Source organism: Danio rerio, chromosome 23, assembly GCF_049306965.1.
Source record: "Danio rerio strain Tuebingen ecotype United States chromosome 23, GRCz12tu, whole genome shotgun sequence".
NCBI classification, from domain to species: domain Eukaryota; kingdom Metazoa; phylum Chordata; class Actinopteri; order Cypriniformes; family Danionidae; genus Danio; species Danio rerio.
The window spans coordinates 10,810,501-10,833,760 of NC_133198.1; the positions used below are offsets into that span (position 1 = coordinate 10,810,501).

General features: G+C 35.7%; 1 protein-coding gene across 4 annotated transcripts in view; it reads right to left on the reverse strand.

Moving 5' to 3' along the window:
* The window catches only part of foxp1a (forkhead box P1a), an 84,904-nt gene that overhangs the window by 50,649 nt on the left and 10,995 nt on the right, over window positions 1–23,260 (reverse strand). For all 4 annotated transcript variants that reach the window (XM_021469823.3, XM_021469822.3, XM_005161959.5 and 1 more), the window contains 1 exon segment: window positions 6,460–6,611. In XM_021469823.3, the coding sequence (XP_021325498.2) occupies window positions 6,460–6,597 (138 nt within the window). In that variant the 5' untranslated portion in view covers window positions 6,598–6,611.

Sequence of the window (23,260 nt, forward strand, 5' to 3'; positions counted from 1 at the left end):
TATGAATCGTGTTTTAAATTTACAAATTGGATTTGTACATTTATGAATCGAGTCTCAATTAATGAATTGGATTTTTGTATTTTTGAGCTGTGTTTTGAATTTACGAATTGGATGTATATTTTTGAATCATGTTTTGAACTTACGGATTGGATTTGTTCATTTTTAAATCGTCTTTGGAATTAACAAATTTGATCTGTGCATTTATGAATTGTATTTTGAATTTATGAATTGGATTTCTTTATTTCTGAATTGTGTTTTGAATTTACAAATTGGATTTGTACATTTATGAATCGTGTTTTAATTAATTTATTGGATTTGGGTATTTTTGAATTGTGTTTTGAATTTACGAATTGAATTTGTACATTTATGGATTGTGTTTTAAATTTACAAATTGGATTTGTGTATTTTTGAATTGTGTTTTAAATTTATGAATTGGATTTGTACATTTATGAATCGTGTTTTAAATTTACGAATTGGATTTATGTATTTTTGAATCATGTTTTGAACTTACGGATTGGATTTGTTCATTTTTAAATCGTGTTTTGAATTAACGAATTGCATTTGTGCATTTATGAATTGTGGTTTGAATTTATGAATTGGATTAGTGTATTTTTTAATTGTGTTTTGAATTTATGAATTAGATTTTGCAAATGTGATGTGTTGTGAATTGGATATTGTAAATGTGACATGTTGTGAATGTATGAATAATATTTTGTAAATGTATTATTTTTGAGACTGATCTGGCTTAAACCAGCTCTTCATTTAATCCAGAACATTATACACCTTCTCAAGTGGAAAATACAGTTGTCGGGAAATGCTGACAAAGTAAATACATTAGCTTTGCCGAAGCAACGAGAGGTCTCCAAAAGTTGTTGAAAGGATGTCTCTCTCACTCTGTTGCTTTGTCTTTTTTCCATTGTGAACTGCTCCAGATAGAAATCAAGGAAAGAGAAATGCAAATAGCGCATGTGAACAATATGCACAGCGGTGGGACCATCCTCTCGGATCTGACCTCTTACACCTCTGAGGGGGTCAAACATCTGGCCCTGTGGAACTCCCCTTCTCAAAAAAAAAAAAAGGGTGGAGAGGCGAGTGAACGGATATAGAGGACTTCAATACGAGTGTAAATAGAAAAAGGGAAAGCGGACACATCATGACAGACTAATCCTTGGGAGATGAAAACAACATGGGAAAGCATTTACAGGAGCTTTTTAGAGCCATTGTTGTAATAAAGGAACGGTGCCATGAACCCACAGCTGTCTGGCCAACATTATGCTAATGACATCATACATCTGGAATCTAAACATGGCGCATTTGGGTAATGTGTAGGTACATCAGCACTGCTTAATACCATTAATCGGAAAAAAGATCACGATCTCGATTTAACCTCCCCACAGGATATTAATCCAGCAACTCTACGATTCAGCCAGTTATATTTTCAAGTTCAGAAGAAGCATAAAGACAGTTGTACAAGTCTTTGCATTGTTTTATGTAAATTACTCAATAACATGAACACCTCCAAAATGGTGTTAAAGAGTCACATTCTGTATTTATAAGGTATAATTCACCCAAAAATTTAATTTCTGTTTACAAGCAGAGGAAGATGCATGTGCGCACCTGGGTTGTACATGCAGCAGCTACTGCATATATTTAGGCCTTTTTACATTAAAGAACTGAGAGTTCTGTGTTTTGACAATAATTTTCAAGTAGACCTAAATTAATTTTGAAATTAAAAAAAAAAACTTTTTTAAAATAATTGTTAAAAAAATAATATTTTTAACATGAATATTTAATAATATAATTTTTGTAATTCACTTATTGCAGTAAACAGTAGTTTAGAAGCCTATTTCCTTTAAGTAAGTGGTGGATTCATAGGTGTGCATTTTAACTTCTAATAAAATATGCGCTACTATCTTTTTCTTGATTGAGACATGCTGAATTCATCTTTCATCATCTGCAATGTTTCCAAATTGCATGTTAGAAGATTTTCTTATCATTTTTTCTGTGCTATCTATTATGGTCTGTAAAGCTGCTTTTGACCATGACATGTTCACCCCTAAATGATTAAAATAGATTTGCTTAAGATATTATATGCAGCATCCTTTATTTATTCTCTTAGGTAAGGAGGATCTCCACTTCTATCATTCTTGGAAGAAAAATGTACTTTATGCATTTTAAATTGGTTGGAATCAGTACTTCGTATCGCCTGATCACCATACCAAGGTATCGTTACTCTGTATCGACTGCAAAAATCCTGATCGGAGCATCCCTAGTACAAACCCTTTGAAAATGTATGATTTTATTCATTTCTCAGTGAATGTAAACAGTATATTTTGGTGCACTTAAACACAACATTTTATTACACAGTTACATTTATTTAAATGAGTTTGATCACCTAACATCTTGTTATTGAATAGGATGTTACATTCAGAATGAGATGTTGCACATATTTCTACCAAATATTACCTCAATTTTATATATTTTTTATGGTTCTCTTCATTTATTGTTTTGTTGAAATTTAAATTGCACCATGATGTTAAAGATCCCATAATATTAAAGTTTTAGATGTTAGTATCAGTATTGTTCCTTTTTAAGATATCTATAAGTGTTCTCCAAAACAGTGACAATTCGCTTTTAGAAAATATAAAACTTATAAAAACATGTAAAGCTTGCAGTTTTTATTCGGTTTTACTAACGTTACATCATATTAGTTTCTCATCAAATCATGACCAATCAAATGCTCTCTAGTATCTGAAAAGCCCAGCCCCTTCATAACACTTCTAATTTGCTTTTCATTTGATGCACTTGAGCTGAATTATCCTCACTGGCAGAGTGGTGATAAAAACAAAACGCTGTTGGCTGTTTTTTTTAAAGGGGAAGAGCTACACTATGTCCCACCTTTTCATCATGTTTCAGTTGAGATTACTTCAAACAATGAATAAAAGTGCATATTTCAAAGCACTTTATGGGATCTTTAAGTTATTTTATAAGTTACAATTTTGGCTTTGGTACAAAATATTTTAATGAATATACACACATCTAATTGTATTCCATTCTACAGAATGTATTCATTTAAAGAGAGATCTGTAAGATGTGCTCGTTTATGTTGGGCATCGTTCATACATGAAGGCATGCATGAAGATTTTTTTTGTGATAAGACTTGAGAGATTGATATTTTTGACTACAATGATTTAAAGGAATAAGTCAAGGGTGTGACACAATTGCTCAATTTTCCTAATAAGCGGCAAAGCTATTGTGTAACAAATGTTGACATACCAATTAAAACTGAGAATGCATTTCCTAGAACACTTTCAACACGTCAGACTCGTGTGAGGCTTGGTCTCTGCACCGATTTCACAATTTGTTTCCGATTTTGTGTCAATTTAATACAATATATTTTCATCTGTGCATGATGGCAGTGCATAAAAATGGCTAGCTGATTTTAAATTCTTATTAGTCTCTAGATTTATCTTCAAGTGTCATTCATCTTCTGAAAAAGCAGATTTAATTTAGGATTTTACAATCAAAAGCACAAACACAAAGCAGATCAGGTGGTTTAAAGTGTTTTTGTCCTAAAGATAAGGATTGAACGATTTTTAATGACTGTTTTAAATGTTATAATGAAGCTTTTCGAAACTTGAAAATGTTTTAAACAGGCTGGTAATTTCACATTCTAAGATTCCACATGCCCCAAAGAACTATAGTAATATTACTTAACATAAAAAATCTCATTAAATTAACATTCAATCATTCATTCTCTATCGGCTTAGTGGCTTATTTATCAGGGGTCACCACTGGGGAATGAATCACCAACTATTCTGGCAAACGTTTTACGCAGCGGATGCCCTTCCAGCTGCAACCCATTTACTGGGAAACACCTAGGCCTGCAATATTAATCAATCTTAAACCAAAATCACGATTTGAAAAGCTGCGATTATTTTGATTATTACTAGGAGGCGAGCACAAGAAATTACCTTTGACCTGCTTGCGTGAGGTAAAGTTTCTTTTCCTTTCTTGGCTGTTACAGCAATTCTTGTAGAATGTGTTCGCATACAGAAGCGTGTTACTCTGCAGCCTGATTTTTCTCCATCACGTCTACCATTGATCAGCTGCGATAACCGCACATTATAGACTGTATATGCGTCACTCATCGATGAATAACGCCAGAGCCACGCAAACAGTTATAGCTAATCACAGCCTTTTCTGCTGATTGCAGGGGCCACAATGACCAATCACAGGTGTTTAAGAACTCATTCGGCAATGCTCAAAAAGCAAGTGGGATAATATTTACATTTTTATATTTGCTCTAAATGCTCATGTTGTTCTTAAGCATTTACTTGTAATGGAGTTTTGCTTGATACATTCAAAAAAGTGTTTTCTTTAACCAGTTAAACTCTGCGTGACGTCATTGAATTTCGCTTTAAGATTTAAAGGGCTAGCATTGAATTAGACACCCTATTGTGGTTTAGTTTGAAAGTGTAGAATCTATGTTTTATGCACATATGCATCACTTTAGTTTTTATTCTACTGTACAAAAGTTATTTACACTTATATACACAGTAATTTGGAGACCCGAGCTAGGTATTTTACATTGGTTCATTTTCACATTTTTCATATGACACAAGTACAAGTTGTAGCTCAAATGAAAGCTCTTGCCGGTGCTCATACGGTTCTAGCATTCTTTTTACTGAATTATATTCACATATCAAACAGTTGCCGAATGAATCGTGGTGTTTCCATGGCTCAAAAGTTAAATACATTTATGATCAATAAGCAGCCCCAGATAGCACAGACAGCTGTCATCTCTTACCTTATGCTGTGTGCTTCAGGGCCATTTCTCCTCTGTTTTTGGGGTGATGTGCATAAATAATCCTTTTATATGTCTTTTAAATTTGGGTAGGCAAAATTCAGGCAGAAATCCCAAAATAACAGCAGAGTTTAACAGGTTAGACTAAAGGTTCAGTTCATATCTGACTGCTTGAAATAAATATATAGAATAATTCATTCATACATTCATTTTCTAGTCGGCGTAGTCCCTTTATTAATCCGGGGTCGCCACAGCGGAATGAACCGCCAACTTATCCAGCACGTTTTTACGCAGCGGATGCCCTTCCAGCCGCAACCCACCTCTGGGAAACATCCACACACAGTCATTCACACACACTGTACGGAAAATTTTAGCCTATCCAATTCGCGTGTAGCGCATGTCTTTGGACTGTGGGGGAAACCGGAGCACCCGGAGGAAACCCACTCGAACGCAGGGAGAACATGCAAACTCCACACAGAAACGCTAACTGAGCAGAGGTTCAAACCAGCAACCCAGCGACCTTCTTGCAGTGAGGCGAACGTGCAATATAAAATAATATATAAATATATTTATAAATTATATATTTTAATACAATTCTTGTGTTGTGAAGTAAAATCTAAAACTGTGTATGGAAAGCATTCTTAATGCACTGTTGATGTCATGAAAAATGAAAATCTAAATGTAAAGGTATTAAAGGTTTTATTTATCTATATCCAAGATTTTATATATCATGTATTAAATTGAACTTAAAATTATGTAGTTATTTACTAAATTTCTCATGACAGCTGATAACTTTATAGGTTAAAATGCTTTTACATTAACAGTAGCATAGTGTAGCGAACTTTTTGCTTATGCTTGGTCCTTCTTTGGTGCTGTTAAAAACACCACATCAAACCTGCAGCTCTTTCATAAAATTATAGTAAATCGTATTTTAAATCGGAAATTGAAATTTTGATCAGATAAATGGCAATCAGATTTTTTTCTAAAAATCATGCAGCCCTAGAAACATCCATACACTCTCGCACTTTTAAATACTACAGACAATTTAGTTCATTCAATTCACTTACAGTGCATGTCTTTGGACTGGGTGGGAAACTGAAGCACCTGCATGATACCCACGCAAACACGAGGAGATCATGCAAACTCCACAGTGAAATGCCAACTGACCCAGCAGGGACTTGAACCAGCAACCTTCTTGCTAACAACTGAGTCACCGTGCCACCATTGAAGTTTACATTTTAAATTGCAATTTCACAGATTTAATAAACCTGTATTGATGTTCAAATTGAACATCAAGCAAGGAGCCCAAGGAGTTGAAGAGGTAAAATGCTGAAGATAAATGAGGAAAACTGTATCTTCCTAAAGTGGATGGACGATCAAATATTTCTGATGTTTTCTATTTTTAAAGATCTAGATTTAGTCAGAATGCACAAAAAAATCTGCTTATGACACACTGCAAAAATGCTGGGTTCCACACACTTGATTTGTGTTGAGACAACATGAAGAAATTAGGTTCTTAACTAATTAGTTTGCATATTGAACATAAAACAGTTAAGTTCTCGCAATGAAACCTTCAAGAATTGTGTTGTTTCAGCTCATTTTATACAAGTAGTTTGAACAAACAGCAAACATCATTTTTTGAGTGTACATACCTCTGTATGTTGGGTCTGGGTTGTGACTGACGGCAATGAAGTCGTTTCACTGTTTAATCTCTTCTCGTTTTCTGAGCTCTGACCTTCCTGCCCAGTCGGACTGCTATTGGTTGTTTGATCGGTCTTGGACTCCTGCATGTCGATATGACAACCTGCGATACAGGAGAGGAAAACTAAGACAGCTGCCAGCAAAACAAAATTACTTCTGACATTGAAGTGTATGCTTTGCAAAGCATCTTCCTTTATCTTTCTTTTTCCTTCTCCCCAAACGTAAGCCCACAGAGTAAATCATGACAAAACATGCGTGCCAGCAGAGTTGACATCATAACACAACATTTGTGTTTGTACTGCTCACAAACACGATAGCTGCATTATAAACAAACCGTTCTGAGAATTAAGGATTTGATGCCAACAGGCATGTCTATAACGGACTTCGCTCAATAAAAGCAAATCGCACATTATGCTGCGCTGACACTAAATTAAGCTTCTATTAGAGGATAATAACCATGTTCTATTTTAAGAAAACAGCATTCCAGCAAGATCAAGAAGATATCATCAGAGTATACGAACAAAAACAACATTTTATGCACTTTGTATTTGGTAAAAAGCCTGAAATATCAGTTTTGCCTTGAACAATCAATATCCCACGTCTTCCTCAAAGGCAGCAAACATCTGTGTGAAACAGCCTGATCACATCAGCGTGTTTACAAAAAACTGACACGTACAAAGACAACATTCCTCACAGCCTGATACAATCAGCAAAGAGAAAGAGCATTAACTGTACTTCGCTTTCAGTATCGGGATGCTGATGCTACTTTATTTACTATAGGGCTCCTAATGGCTTCACTTAAATGTTGTGATACTCTCATTATTAATCAGACATCTTGACTTGCACTTAAAATTCAATAAAAAGGGATTTTTCTTTTGTGAATCTTTACGTATTTATGCCTTAAAATAGAGCTGCATGATTCTGGCTAAAATGAGAATCGCAATATTTTTGCTTAAAATCAAGATCACGATTTTCTCACGATTCTGTTGATGTAAAATAAAGGTATGGTAAAAACAAACATATGGCAAAACATCGATAATAATATGTGTAGGTCTACTGGTATCTATAAATAATTCTATTCTACTTTTAATAATTCTGATGTTGAATTATTCTGTTTGAGATATATGCTTGCAATCTGTCATATTAGACAATTTAATTCACTGGTAAAATCAGACATTTGCCATTATCAGATTATATTCCACAATACATAGGCTAGAGTAGTTATACTGCCATTGTGAACATTTATTTTCATGCACAACTGTGTGTTCGATATGAAAGAAAAACATCAAATGCTTGTCGTAATCATAACTCTAAAATGCGATATGATCATTTAAATGAAGTGCACACTTTTTTGTTTCATTTTGACTGCTAAGTGCTGTTCATACTTCGCGCGCGGCTCCCAAACGATCACTCTGTGCCACAAACTGAATATTATTTGCAACTGTATTACCTGTTACTCGCAACATATGCAGGTTCTGTTCACTAAAATAGACGCACGCGTGTCTATCATTAAGTAGAGCGCGCGCCCTCTCTGTGATAACACCTCACGGTCAGCAGCTCATGTTACGTGTGATTTCCCGATCGCGAAAACATCATGTTAAGACAAAAATGACATTTATAGGTGAATTATACCTTATAAATACAGTATGTGACTCATTCAACATCATTTGGAGGTGTCCATGTCACTGAGCAACATGTGTGAAACAATGAAAAGACTCGTGCGGCCGCCTTTTCTTCTCTCCTGAACTTGAAAATATAATTGACAGAATCGTAGAAATGCTGGATTAAGATCGTCTAGGGCAGGGGTCACCAATCTCGATCCTGGAGGGCCGAGTCCCTGCAGGGTTTAGCTCCAACTTGCCTCAACACACCTGTCTGGGTGTTTCAAGTATACCTAGTAAGACCTTGATTAGCTTGTTCAGGTGTGTTCGATTAGGGCTGGAGCTAAAATCTGCAGGACACCGGCCCTCCAGGAACAAGTTTGGTGACCACTGGTCTAGAGGGTCGAATCGAGATCGCGATCTTTTAACGATTAATTGTGCAGCTCTACCTTAAAATGTTAGGCTCAATGCATGAGGCACTGAAAAAAATAGATAGTATAGATGGTGCTACTACTGATTTACTGAAGTCATAAGTTATGGCATTGTGCTGTATGTGTGATACATGGCTACTTGTTTGAACTGCACAAGTGACACAGCATGTATCAGTGATATTCAAAAGACAACTAACAGCACAGTTCTAAGTTTGTTTTTGCAGCTCTTTGAAACGAACCACAAATTAAACTCCATTAAAGCCAGAGGAAACAGTGGCGTCAAACATTACAGTGCTAACACAGTAAATAGCTAAAACATTGTGCAACAAGAATCAGGTCTAAAACTACTGGCATAAATATTGGAATTGAATTATGTTATTAATGTACTAAATATGTTAAATGAGTAATGTAATTGCTGTATTAATGTTAATTCGTCATATTAGTTGTGCAGCTTTACTTCTACTAAACATCTGTAGGTTTTGTTTTATAACAAATGTGGTAGACTGCATCAAGTTACCCCTTTTTACTATGATAGTGAGGTTGTTACGAAGTGCTTGTGGATACCACGTTATGTAGACTATGAGGTGAGACAGTTAAATCTTTCAAATTTTTGTAAAGAAAATACATTTATATCTGTATCCCAGACCACACAACTCAAGCTATGATTACATGTTCATTTCTAAAGGAAAAAATTTGTAATATTAATACCAAATCAGGATTTGGTGCCACCCGCTCTAGAACTTACTGTAAGTGCTTTCACACCTGCCTCATTTAGTTCAGTTAGAACGTAGCAGAGTTTGTTTGTGCTTTTGTTATGGTTCTTTGGGCAGGTGTGAAAGCAGCAATCGTTCTCGAAAAGGTGGTCTTGGTACTTTTCAAATGAACACTGGTGGTTTGTTTGAGGTGAGAATGTGAACCAACCTCGAACTGACTAGGGGATTAGAAAAATCTAAAACTGTGATATTTTTATTTTTGTGATATATATGATGATATATTTGTGATATTTATTGCGATATGAATACAATTTCACTATATGACTTTATATCTCTAAATAAATGTACAATGTTAGATCAATTGGAATGATTCTGCAGTAAGAGTGCATAAAATCCAAAAAATCTAATAAACAATCTATACACTTTTTTGGGGCTCCCCTACACATTTCTATTGTTGTCTGGGCTACTTGCAGTGCGTTTCTGTATTTGCATGTGTTGTGAATATATTTATGCATGTGTTTAGTCAGAGATTGATGAATTAATGTCAACTATTCGCATCTCTATAAAATCTAATAAACAATCTATAAACATTTTGGGGTCCCCAACACGTTTTTGTTGTGGTCTGTGCTAGTTGCAGTGCATTTCTGTGTTTGGATGTGTCGCGAGTATATTCTTGCATAACAATCTATAAATACAATCAAGAAAAAGATACAATTGAAAGGAAGTGTTTTATTATTCTCAGTTTTATCATTTAACAGTAATCAAGTACACTAACTGAATGATAAATGGATAATAAAAATAATTCATGAAAATTAATTCAAATAAGGTTTCCTATACCTGAATCCTTTTTAAATCATTATACAATCACAGGCATCAAAAACACATGCAAATAATAAATTATAATACAAACTTAACATTGCATATCCTGTGATGTGACATTACGAATGATCACATTGCGATATCGATGCTGAAACGATATTTTGTGCAGCCCAAGAACTGACGCAAATGCAAAAAGTACTTTTTTGGATTAAATCAGCTGCTATAGTCAGCTACAACATGCATTTCTGGAATAAGAAAAAGTTTTGACAATTTACCGCAATAATGGAAGGTCAATTGTGGAGTTATGAGGATGTCCATACTGCCTGCTGACTCCTCCGCTCATTTTACTTTGCAAACTTTTCAAACGTATTAATTCTGATCAATCAAAATGCAGTTCCGGAAATTTATTTAGCCAAAGACTACTTTTTGGTTTTTTACAGCAGTCGGTCTGGTGTGAAACGGAACCAAATTGGCTGCAAAATGCTACAATACATAATTTTTTACCTTGGTCTGGACCAAAGGAAACATACTACATGTGTGAAAACACCTATAGGTGGCACAGGTTTCAATCCTGCCAAATGTTAATCAGGAGTCCAGAACCCAGTATGTGTTTAGTGTTTACTCATGTGCATGAGTTAAACAAAATAAATAAATAAATAAATAAAATAATTAAAAAAAATTCACAATATCTAGTTTACACAGAGACAAAGACTTGCACTCTGAAACCCATTTTCAGGCCTCTAAAATGAAGTAATGTGTAAATAAATAATTAGCTAAAAAATGCACAAAAAAAAAAAATCCCAGTTTATGTGCACACCCATGTTGTTTTTATATTCAAGTGCAAATATTTACATATGAAAATGTCATAAGTAAATAATTAAGCTGTACATTATTTAAAATGTATCAAATAATATTCAAAATGAAAGCACGTAATTGTTAAAGACAGGTTCAGCTTAAAATAAACCAATGCAGCTGTGTGGGCTATGAGTACGATTGAAAAATGATGTTTACAGAGAGTTCTCCTATCCTTAGGATGGTACGAAACCAGTGCAAAGCACATTCTGAAGATGAACTGGTCGTATGAAAGCTGAAGTTACATAAGAATATAGATCTAAACTTCAGAAAACCTCATTTCTTTGAGCCCCAAGTGCTCATATAGCTCTCCCTATGCAGGCTGCACATTTTTTCTGGTTACTACATAGTTAAACTCTCTCCCACACAAGGAAGCAGGGGCCGATATTTGTTAAATAACTGATTGCCACCATGACTACAGTAAACACTGGGGCCCTGGCTTTGCTGTTTATTAACAAACACATCTTCCTTTTGGAGCAATTTAACATTAACCAGGTGGTACGATCTGCAGATCTGGCAGGTGCCATAATACACAGGGAGGGCCTTATGTAAACAGCTGGGAAGGGCGGGGGAACGGCTCAAAAAGCAACACAGCTAGAGTAAACAGCGAAGAAAATCTCTAGACAAACAAGCAACCCCTCTCCTGACATGAATGTGAACCAGAACAGAGCTCGTGGGATTTGAGTGCTTGTTATTTAGTGCTGCTAACACAGCCGCTGCCTGTTTCGGCTGGCAGAGACACTGTTTTATTTTCACTGAGAACGAAGGACAAATTTCTGATTGGTTTGAGCTTGTGTACAGTGCTGAGGTCCATGAAATAACTAGAATGGAAAATCTGGACCAATCATGAAATGAGTAATAAGAGTAAAAATCTAATGGGCGGAGTCACAATAGCAATAGCACAACATGCTTTGTGTAAACTACACTGTCACTCATTTAAATTAGGATTATCTAACAAGACATCCTAATTGGTCCAAAGGTTTAATAATGCTATAAAACACCAGAATGATGCACTGTAAGCAAAAGCCTGCAAATTTATAGAAAGTTCATTTTAATGTTTGTAAATTTGACACAAATATGAAAATAAACCTTTCAGTGACACATGATACACGTGTTACATTTCCAGTTATTTCAGTGATACATTTTAAAGGCAGAGTTTCAGATTGGTTCAAAAACAGTTTTGTTATACTGGCTTCAAGTTTTTTCACATGTCAATAGCACTTATTAAATTAAGTGGTATTCATATAAATTACTGTCTGTAGAAGATAATTATTCAATAAACATTTTTGTCCAATCATTACAATAGGCTGTCCTACCTGCCTGTCAAGATGTAGGCCCCGTTTACACTAGTGCGTTTTAGAATGAAAACGATCTGTGTCCACACTCGCGTTTTACCCAGCGTTTCTGAACTGCTCTCCGTCCACACCAAAACGCTGAAAACGCACATCACGTGACCACACAGACACTCTCGGGCAAGCGCTGCAGCCCATCTACCCAGATGAGAGCTGTGCTTGTCGGACTTCTCATCAAGCATCTCCCGCTGGATCTAATCTCACTATATTTATTAAACGAGATATTTCATTCATCTTATTGTCTTTATCTAACTACATATTACCTGACTTTGGTCATTGGAATCTATTACTTTTTCTCAGGTAACGTGTTTTGGCTAAGCGCAAAGATAAGTTAATGATTAATGTAACCACGTAGCCTATTCTGTATATTGACTGATCGCTTGCCTTTAATTCCTATAATGTATAAACTTATTGTATGTTATACTTTTATAATGGCCATTATTGATTATTAAAACTGATATTTAGCAAAAGAGAGGGTATGTTTCGTATTTTCACTGAAATTGAAAGGAGGCAGTTGTTATCAGCTCCGTTATGTTATAAATATCCACACAGTGAAGATGACGCTCATGCAGCACGACGTCTCAACATTTCTGCTGTCTAAGTTGTTAATATTAAAATGAAAATAGGCAGTTCCTTAAATCATGTTTACATTTTATTGTTGAGAAAGTGAAACAACGTAGCCAGGGTGATGTGAATGAAGTTATAAAGTAAACTGTTCCATTTGAAGATTTACCCGTCTCCTCGGTATAGTCTGTTTTCCATCTCAAACTGAGAAGAAGAGACTGCAGCCTTGATCAAACTTGCGAAGTCTGAACTTACACGGAAAAGATTCAGGACTGAACTGTGTGTGTTAGGCTACTTAATATTGAGGAAAAGCCCCAATCAGAGAGGCGAATGTCTGCAGCCCCGCCTCCGTTTTCAGATGTCTCCGTTTTCCATCATCCACACTGAGACGGAGCAGCAGCGTTTCAGAATGAAAACGGCCTCTCCAGCATTTTCGAAACGCTCTGTTTTCGACGCTGGAGAACTCCGGCGTAGTGTGGACGGTTGGCGTAACCGTAGCAAAACTTATGCGTTTTCAAACTAAAACGCATTAGTGTAAAAGGGGCCGTAGACTTGCACACCTTTGCGCACCCTGTTCACGCAGACAGGTCACATCACAGGATTCACACCATGCTGAACGACAAACCAAGTCTCCACTGAAAATGTTGAAAAGGGCAGCTTCCAAAAATCCTCCCCTTAGCACTGCTTCAAGGGGCTGATCCCACCAAATGTGCTCTTCAGTTCTGAAAATGCAACATGCCACACTCTTGGTGCTGGAGCGCATGACATCGGGAGTCTTTTCCACAAAGAGCAGGCTTTTTTCAATTACAGCTGCACAGAGCACTTCATAAAAAATAGATATGGGACAATGACCGGTTTCAAGGTCAAGGTTTTAAATCTGCAAAAATTCTGTCATATTGTTCCTTCGGTATATGTACGTTTTTTTTAAGGGTTGTAAAAGATGATTGTATTTATTTATTTAGGACAGTATCTCCAGCAGCAAAAAAACATCCACATCAAAAGCTACTGGTCAGCCTATAATTCAGCAAACATTTGAAAAACCAAATTGCTTTTACTTTAATCGGTTTACTTCATTTGCAACAAAAAGTTGTTTTTAGCCAGACGATAAAAATTTTTTATTCAAGGTAATCATATCATCAAAACCTTATATCTAGTCAAATACATGAGGCACAGCAGGCTATTAAAATAAACAGTGTGCGAAATGCTTGCGTTCTTGTGTTTTGGATGAACTATGGGTTTGGCCAGAGATTATCAAGGGTAGCCTTTAGCTTTAGCAACTGCCAGCCTCACTGAAATCCCATACCTGTAAATAAAACCAAAGAATGAACTTTTTTAGAATGAAAATTCAGAAGAAATACAGGACAAAGCCATGTTTGGATTGAGTTTGCCATTATAAACTTTTTGGAAATGTTGTCTGGTAAACACCTCTGAACTATCATTGGTTTAAAGTAGAGCTGTCGCGATACCATTATTTCATGTTACAATACTATCCCAGCTGAAGTATCACGATACCAATAGTATTGCGATACTGTAATTCATAACTCAAATTGTTTAAAATAAATTGTCAGAAATACTATGTTTTGTTATAAAAGGCCTATTTGAAGTTAATTCATAATTCCTTCACTTCACCTAAAATGTATTCATTTTTTGTTTATTTTGTAAACAACTGACCAACAAAAAAATACATTAAAATATAGCGATGATGTTGCTTTGAGTTGATAGACTGTTAATGTCGATACTACCATTTTCAAACTACAGCAGCACTGGCAGTATGTATCACGTATCACCATAGTATCACGATACTACCATAGTACAGGTAAACCGTTCAACCCCAGTCAAAGGAAATTAAATAAAATAGGTAGGTTTGACTATGAGGGTCAGCCTGTTTTGACATTGAAATCATCACAAATTACTTTATTCTGTTCAGTCTGTTATGGCCAATCATCCATGAGAAAAAATTAAACATGGGCCCATATAAGATTATGACGGTATGATTACCTTGGATAAAAATATTACAGTTTTACATTATTGTGCTCACTGCTCTAAAATATATTCTTTTTAAATGTCTGGGTAAAAAAAACTAAAACCTTTTTTCTCTTTGTTAACAATATATTTTATTTTTTGAAAGTTTTATGATAGTTTGGAACAGTAAACATGTCAGGCTTAATAATTCAATAGATTAATTCTTCTGCTGTCTTCATTTGTTTCAAAAACACAGATTTCTTTAAAATTTAGAAAAAGATTTGGATATCTTTTCTGCTGACTGTTGTCCTAAAAAAAAAGTAAATAAAAAAATCTTACACATACCTTAGAAATGTACAAAGGTACAGAAAATTGGGGCGGTTTTAAAACCTTGAACTTTCCAAACCGCGATATACCTTGAAAACGGTTACCGTTCCATGCCTAGAACGAATACTGATTTAGACACGCTCCAACTGAAAGGTAAACTGACACCATTTTGCCATGTAAAATGCTGTAAAGCTGCTTTCACTGAAGTCATCTATTGTTAAAAGTGATAGAAACAAACATGTCATAACAGGACCTCGCATATCACTATGTTTAGATGCTTTCTGAACAGCTGTTTTCTCAATAATGGTAATAAATACGAATTTCTAATGTGTAAATTGTGTAACATGCTATAAAAAAATAATCTGTTGCTACTTTTGTTTCATTATGTCCTTCAATAAGTTGCTTAATGTGTTGCCTAAAGTCATGGAAGTTTAGCTGAACAGATCAATCAGCACACAAGGCTAGAACTACAATTAATTTCGGAAAAAAATCTGTAAAAACCTGTAGCAAAGTAAATGCCCTTCATTGATTACGGAGAAGGAAATCTGGAGCAAAAAGGCATGTAATGTATATCGCTCAAATATCCGGCTTCGGATAAACAGCTGAAAGTACATTAGGGGCATGAAAAGCATGACAAATATGCACTGAAACTTACAGTGTACATACTTAGTGCATTACAATGTAATGAAACCTGTTCACAAATGTGAGAAAAAACAGGCCTTCATATGAATCATGTTCAAATCTGAGAGTTGTCATTCTATCATAGTCCACCAACAGGCATGTTTGCTGTAAATAGATGTGTTAGAAATAACTACAAAATGCCAAACCAGTATTGGCCTGTTTGACTGTTTATAAAGAAACGCTAATGCAACTTTGTTTGGGTTAAACGCTCGTACATTGTCAGAGACATGAAAGAGAACAAAAGCTCGTCAACACTGTAACTGCTGAAGAATGTTTTGTGCGTGTTTATTTGACTTACACTGGCATCGCTCTATTTGCACAGATGATAGGCCTTCATCTCATGAACGTTCCTCTGCATTCCTAATGCCTCATTTTCCCATAGACACAAACTTTAGCCGACAAGCAACACAAACATGAGGATTTTAGGGGAGAGGTGAAGCCTCGGAGGACTTCAACTGTCAGGAAGAGAAAACATACACCAACCTGAAGGAATGCCTTTGAAGTCTCAACGAGGAGATATTGATACATAACACAAATAGGGAGGAAAGCAAAGCCATAAATGCACACTCGCAAGCTCTGAATGCAAGGCTAGCTTTTAGACTCGGAGGTGCTTAATGTGATGCAGGATCAAGACGTGGCTCTTAAACTGAATTAGACTAATCGAATTAGTATGAACGTCAACCAAGAAGGTTGTTTGTTGTGTAATTATGACCAGGTCTGTTTATTACCCATAATGCAATTGAACATTCAACTGTGCAATTAATATGCTCAGTCACGTCTGTGTAATGTTGTTTACTTCTAGGTATTGATCGCATATTAATCAATTCACTAGACCAAATAATGATATAAAGTAAACAAATTCATCAGACTCAGTCTACCTATTAATTCTCTATAATAGCATGTATCGGCGCGCTTTTCACCTCAGCAACAGAAAATGAAAACCAGCTCATCGATAGAAAGCCTCAGGCTACTCGGTTACAGAAAATGACACAGAACATGAAAATAAAGTCTGATTTTAAAAACAAGTAAACAGCTTGTGCACCGTCTAGCAATTTCAGTCAATAAAAAAATAAATATTTGAATAAGGGATGCAATATGTGAAAGAAAGAAGAGAGCTTGTACTACAGAAAGATTCCTGGTAAACACTTTGTATCCATCATTAAATTTCCTAAATAGGACACTATTAAATAGAACAGAAGTACACTCAAATGTAATTCATTTCTAACAATTTCATTAAGCTAAATATATCTTTTATGTTGATGGGTTGTCATTGTTTTCGGTGTGCATGAGATCACAACAGTTTCTCTCAAATAAAACCATACAATTCTGAAGCTCGTGTGTTCATGTCCCCATAGTGAGGATCACACAAGTTTAAATGGTTTTATTTGGACTTACAGAACATGCTGAATTTCCTATTAAAATAGCTGTTTTGCAGCTTAACACACAACAATTCATAGAATGATATTGCAAGAGCCCTGCCCCCCCACTTATCACCGCTACCAAACCGCCCAATCACAGATCTCGCAATCCACATCATCACAATGTGCAGTTACATTGTTTTAAAGGGCACCTAGGTTACCCCTTTTTTCAGATTTAATATAAGTCTTTTGCGTCTCTAGAATGTGTATATAAAGTTTCAGATCAAAATACCCATCAGATTTTTCATTATACCTTTTACAAGATGCTGTTTTATACTGATTTCCAGCAGGGGGTGGTTTTGTCGTACTGCGCCTTTAAGACGATTCTTTCCCGCCCACTTTCTCGCCCACTAAATGCCTCCTCCCTCAGCTGCGTCAGACAACAGACAGACTTAAAGGAAGAAGGTCTCACGTAGCGTTTGTGAGATACTACAGTAAGAACTAACCTTTACTAATCAGTATTGTGAAGTTGCATTGATGAGTCACACACAATATCGTTACAAAGTTAACGCGCGTGCGCACACACACACACACACACACCACAGATGACACACACACACACACACACAGGCAGGCAGACAGAGCGCGCTTAGCTTAGTTAAGGCTAACCTCAAGTACTGTGTGGATATCTGTTATGCCAATGTACAAAATAAACCTGATTTAACTTCCACAAACCGGGATTGAAGCGTCTTCTTTTATAATTGTTCTGACACGCGGCTGTGCTGATGAAGTAAAGCTGAAGTAAAACGCTGTAATCAATTACACACATACTCTGTTTTAAAACACTTTAAACATGTGAAACTTACTCTTAATCGCATTTGATGATTATTGCTGATCCTAGCGAACAGAACAGACCTTTTATTCCCGGTTGCTTTGCGTATGTCTGTCTGGTCTTGTTGACATATACACGCGATTACCGGAACATGTTAATGCGCATAGCTGTCAATCAATTCGGTGGGCGGGGGGGATCGCACACCTACGTAATGGTGCGATCGATTTGAAAACAGCTCCAATTGGCCGACCCTTTTTTTGTAGTTAAATTGAAAAAAAAAGGACTGGGTGTGTTCATATCACCCCAGTATGACAGTCTATACACTATACCAACACACAGATCTGTCCAACCAGCTTGAAAAGTAGATTTTTTACTATAGGTGCCCTTTAAGAGTGGTGCCGGACCTACATCGTGGACTTGATGCAGAAGTCAATAGTGGTCTTTATCAGCAATAATTAGGATTTTTGGATTTGGACAAAAATTTCCCAATTTCTATGACATTCTGCAGTACACATAAATTCCCCTTTAAGACTGGATTCATTTATGTTCTCCACAGAAATAAGTGACAAACCAAACGTATCTTACCTAAGGTAATGTGGTCCACCAATATTAAGTAATACCATAACTGAATAAATGATGCCAAAGTATTAGTAGAATAATCATTAAAAATTACCTTCCAAACTTCCCCCCCGAAAAACTTTACAATGACATTGAGTTACAGTTAGTCATTATTATTAAAACTTTGCTTTATGTAAAAATTAGGAAGGTAACGATCAGGCACGTGATCAGCCGAGGACAAAAAAGAAGGAAGACAAGTTCCCCAACCCATATATGTATCTGTGTGTGTGTGTGTGTTTAAATAATAATAATAATATAAATAATAATTCTAAAAAAAATAAATATTCCAGGAGTTTTCCGGGATACAGAACAATACGGGAGAAGGGTCTGAAATACGGGAGACTCCCAGGAAAAATGTTGGCAGGTATGGTCTAAAGGCACTCGGTACAGGTAAATTGGGTAGACTAAATTGTCTGTAGTGTATGAGTGTGAATCAGTGCGTATGAATGTTTTCCAGAGATGGGTTGCAGCTGAAAGGGCATCCACTGCGTAAAAACATATACTGGATAAGTTGACGGTTCACTGCGATATGGCGACCCCAGATTAAGCCGAAAAGAAAATGAATGAATGTATCACTAATTAAAAACAACACACAAAAAAAAAACATAATTCAGTCATTTTCTCTTCATCATGGTATAGCAATGCCCATATAAGTCTTACTTTCTTCTATAAAAAGATTATATATCCCCCTTTTTTCCCCGCCCTTGACACAATAGCAGTCACTGGGATTTAAAATCTGACTTTCAAAAATAATTTTTAAAATAATTTTTTGTGTCCATGTTTGTGTATGTGTTTTTTGTAGAAAGTCTGGCCTGGCCTGTTCAGGCCTGTTCTGGAACAACATTTGGTTGAGTAAATGATGAAAACTTATCATTTTGTATGAACTATTCCTTTAAGACAAGCAAGCAAACAAAAAACAAGATCCCTACCAGAAAAACTACCTGACCAATTCAGATGTTGCTTAAACTTTATGAAGCAACCTCTTATTGTACCAGTACAAACCTGTTTTGCAGGGCTAAATAAACACCACTCATCATGATGTTTATTATAATTATGTATGTTGTGTACTCCATTCACAACAGACACTTCATTACAACTAATCCATTTTAAGGTGATTACCGAACATTAAACTGTGTAAATGGCTAAAAAAAAAAAAAAGGAAGTTCATTCAACTCAGTTTTGGCATCCAGACAGGGCTGATGGCAGAAAGAAGAGGCTAATGGCACTATGTAGTAGGCTATAGCATGGTGTCTGGATGCATGGGTCTATTTTTAGCGAGGTTTCTGAGATAATGGAAGAGGCAGCCCTCATTGAATATCATATTTCATAGCTGGGCTGCGAACACATGACAAATTATGCAGATACACAAAACCACACTGTACGGATGCGAGCCAAGTAAAAGATAGGCAGGCTGCATCAGTGAAATTACAGGGCTCGACAATATTATCTTGAAAATGTGTGACAGGCTTAGTACAGAGCAGTTTGCTATAGTGCCTGCTTTCCATTCAGGTGTACTACTATGTAAATACACTTTACTGAGATGGAAATGATGCGGTTTCTACTGAGAGACTGAACATCAGGGCGAATTGTCAAACATTCGATTCGGAGTTCATTCAAAGTTTTTAAACTTTACTAACAGTGTGCAAATCCAAGGCTGTAGAGCAAATGTTTTGGAAGAGGACGCAAGAAAGATGAGTGGATAAGATATAAGATCTTGTGTTTTATTATTCTACTTTTAGCTTGATGTTTTAGTTTACGTATTTTAAATAATGCATTAGAGACAAGCTGTGAATAAGACAACCTTGTTTTTCATGAATAAGCACTACTGAAAATCCAAAAATTAACAATATTTAAGGATACACCACTATTAAATCTCTGCTTCGGTATCTATATAAGACAGTACTGCATTTTAAAAATAATTTATTTTAATACATGTTTTTATTAATACTTTATTTTTAAAAAATAATTAAAGTTTTACAATAATTATTACAAAAAAAGTCAACATTGCATTGTTTTAGGGCAGCACATTGGTGGAGTCAGAAGCACAATGGCCTCACAGCAAGAATGTTGCTGATACGATCCCTGGCTGGTTCAGTTAGCATTTCTGTGTGGAGTTTGCATGTTCTCCCCTTGTTGGCATGGGTTTCCTTTGGGTGCTCCGGTTTCCCCCACAAGACCAAAAACATGTGTAGTATAGGTGAATTGGGTAGGCTAAATTTTCCATAGCTTATGTGTGTGAATGAGTGTGTATGGATGTTTTCCAGTAATGAGTTGCAGCTGGAATGGCATTCGCTGCGTAAAACATATGCTGGATTAGTTGGCGGTTCATTCTGCTGTAGCGACCCCAGATTAATAAAGTGACTAAGCCAAAAAAATGAATGAATGAATTCATGCATTGTTTTAGCATGTTTATTTTAACGAAGAAGTGTCTTCAAAACATCTGTTCTGTAAAAATAATATCTAGAAATTATATTGGAATTGCTTTAAGGTCAGAGCTAAAGGGAATTAGATGTAAAACAGTTCACAATGCTTCATTGGTTTGCAGAATTGTGCAGATGTTCACTTTCATTCCCAGTCCAGGTTTGTAGAACTCAAACCTTGAGCTTCCACTTATCTTGAAGCAATGATGACATGATTCTGTTGTAATAAGCATCTATACATAGCATTAATGCTACCATGTCTTTATTTTTTAGTGATTCTCAAGCCGCGGTCACACTGCACTTTTCGCCCCAGAGAATTTTATTCATAAACGTGCGAATGCGGCAAACAGGAAACGCAAGCTTGTACGACAAGTTTCGCATGTCACTGCTAGGCATGGGCCAGTATAAGATTCTGACATTATCTTATACCAGCAAACTATGATAACCTTGGATAAAAATATCATGGTTTTAGGGTATCACGGTATTGTGATTACTGCTCTAAAATATATTCTTTTTAAATGCCTGGGTGAAAAACTGCAAAAAATGTATCCCTTTGAAAAAAATTATTTTTGAAAGATTTAAATTATTTTGAAGCAGTAAACATGTAAGGCTAAATAATGAAAATAAATCATAGACTTCTGCTCTGACTATTTTCAAAAACACAATATTTCTTTACAATTTAAAACAACATATTTTGATATCTTTTCTGCTTAAGATATTGTTGTCCTAAAAAACAAACTTTTCCAAACCGCTGTATACCTTGAAAACAGTTATCTTTCCATGCCTAGTCACTGCGTTACAAATTTCAAGTTTGGTGAACTCTGACTTGCACAATTGCATCATGTGATCGCATGACCTCTCTTTACAGAAATTTTGAATATGGAGCAATCGTTTGCTTTATTAATAAACAACCATATTGTAATATCATGTCCTTTTCCACAGCGCCATACAACAAAATTTTGAATGCTCAAACTCTATTGTGACCATGGCTTAAAGCCAGTTTCATCGACCTTCCACAAATGAGTGGGTGCAGCCATTGTAATTTTTTTTGGCTCAAGACTTCTAGTCTCTTTCACTTCCATTGATTTTTAGATGTTAAAAAGGTTTATTATGCTGCTTAATTTTCTTATTACATTATTCTACTTTTTCATGTATAGTCATAAACAGACTTGTTTGTAGAGTAAGCACTTTGACCGTTTTCTGTTGTTTATTGTTGGTAGTCCTTTCTCCCATAGGCAACTGAATCGGAAGTTCTAAAACAATCCCAAAAACGAGCATATTTCGGCACTGAAGAAAAAAGTCAATACACCAGGCGAAAAGTGCAGTGCAGCATCGAGGTATTGATTTGTGGTGCAATACCATAAATTTGAACAGCGTCCTGAAGCCAGTCGCACAATGGACGAGAAGTGTTAAAATTCTCACGTTTGTCTGAATGAAGCAAAATCGGCAGCATGTATACATGTGACAGTCAATGATAATTTGTTTCTAAATTATGCCTGTTCAGCCCCTCAACATCGCAATCTAATGTGAAAACAGATTTGATTCTGAACTTTTAAGAACGGATTCAGGACCATTAGAGAAAAAATCGTGATGCATCAATGTACCCATTTTTTTCTCCCTCTCCTAATTGCATTTCTATACAATTTGTCATCTATTCTATTTGGGGTTAAATAAAGACTTGAAATTTACAAGAGTGATGAAACATGCACTGTTACAGAAAAAATTATATTTAAAATAAATGTCCTTATGAACTTACTACTTTCCATAAGACTTTCTAGACCTCTAAAGATGATATTTTTATCCCTTGGATCACTACTGAGAACCAATATTATTTTGGACCTCCTTGACTATTAAACAAAAAGACTTTCAAAACATGTTTTACAGTGTTCCACAGTAGAAAGTTGGTCAAACAGGTATATAACGACACAAAGCAGAGTAATGACAGTTTCAAACAAGCAAGCAAAACCTTATAAGATAAGCAAAACTACAGAATAAATGTTTCAGGAAAAAATCCTTTTCTACAGACTTGAAGCAATCTGTCATCTTACTGTTAACCTGTATTTTGCATTTTCTAATTAATGAATCCAAGGAAAACATTTTCCACCAAAACATCTTCAGAAAAAACAAACAAACATACAGCATCATTAATCTTCAGAATTGCTTCAAAGCAGCAAATCAACATAACTACAATGATTTCTGCAGGACCATTTCACATTGAAGAC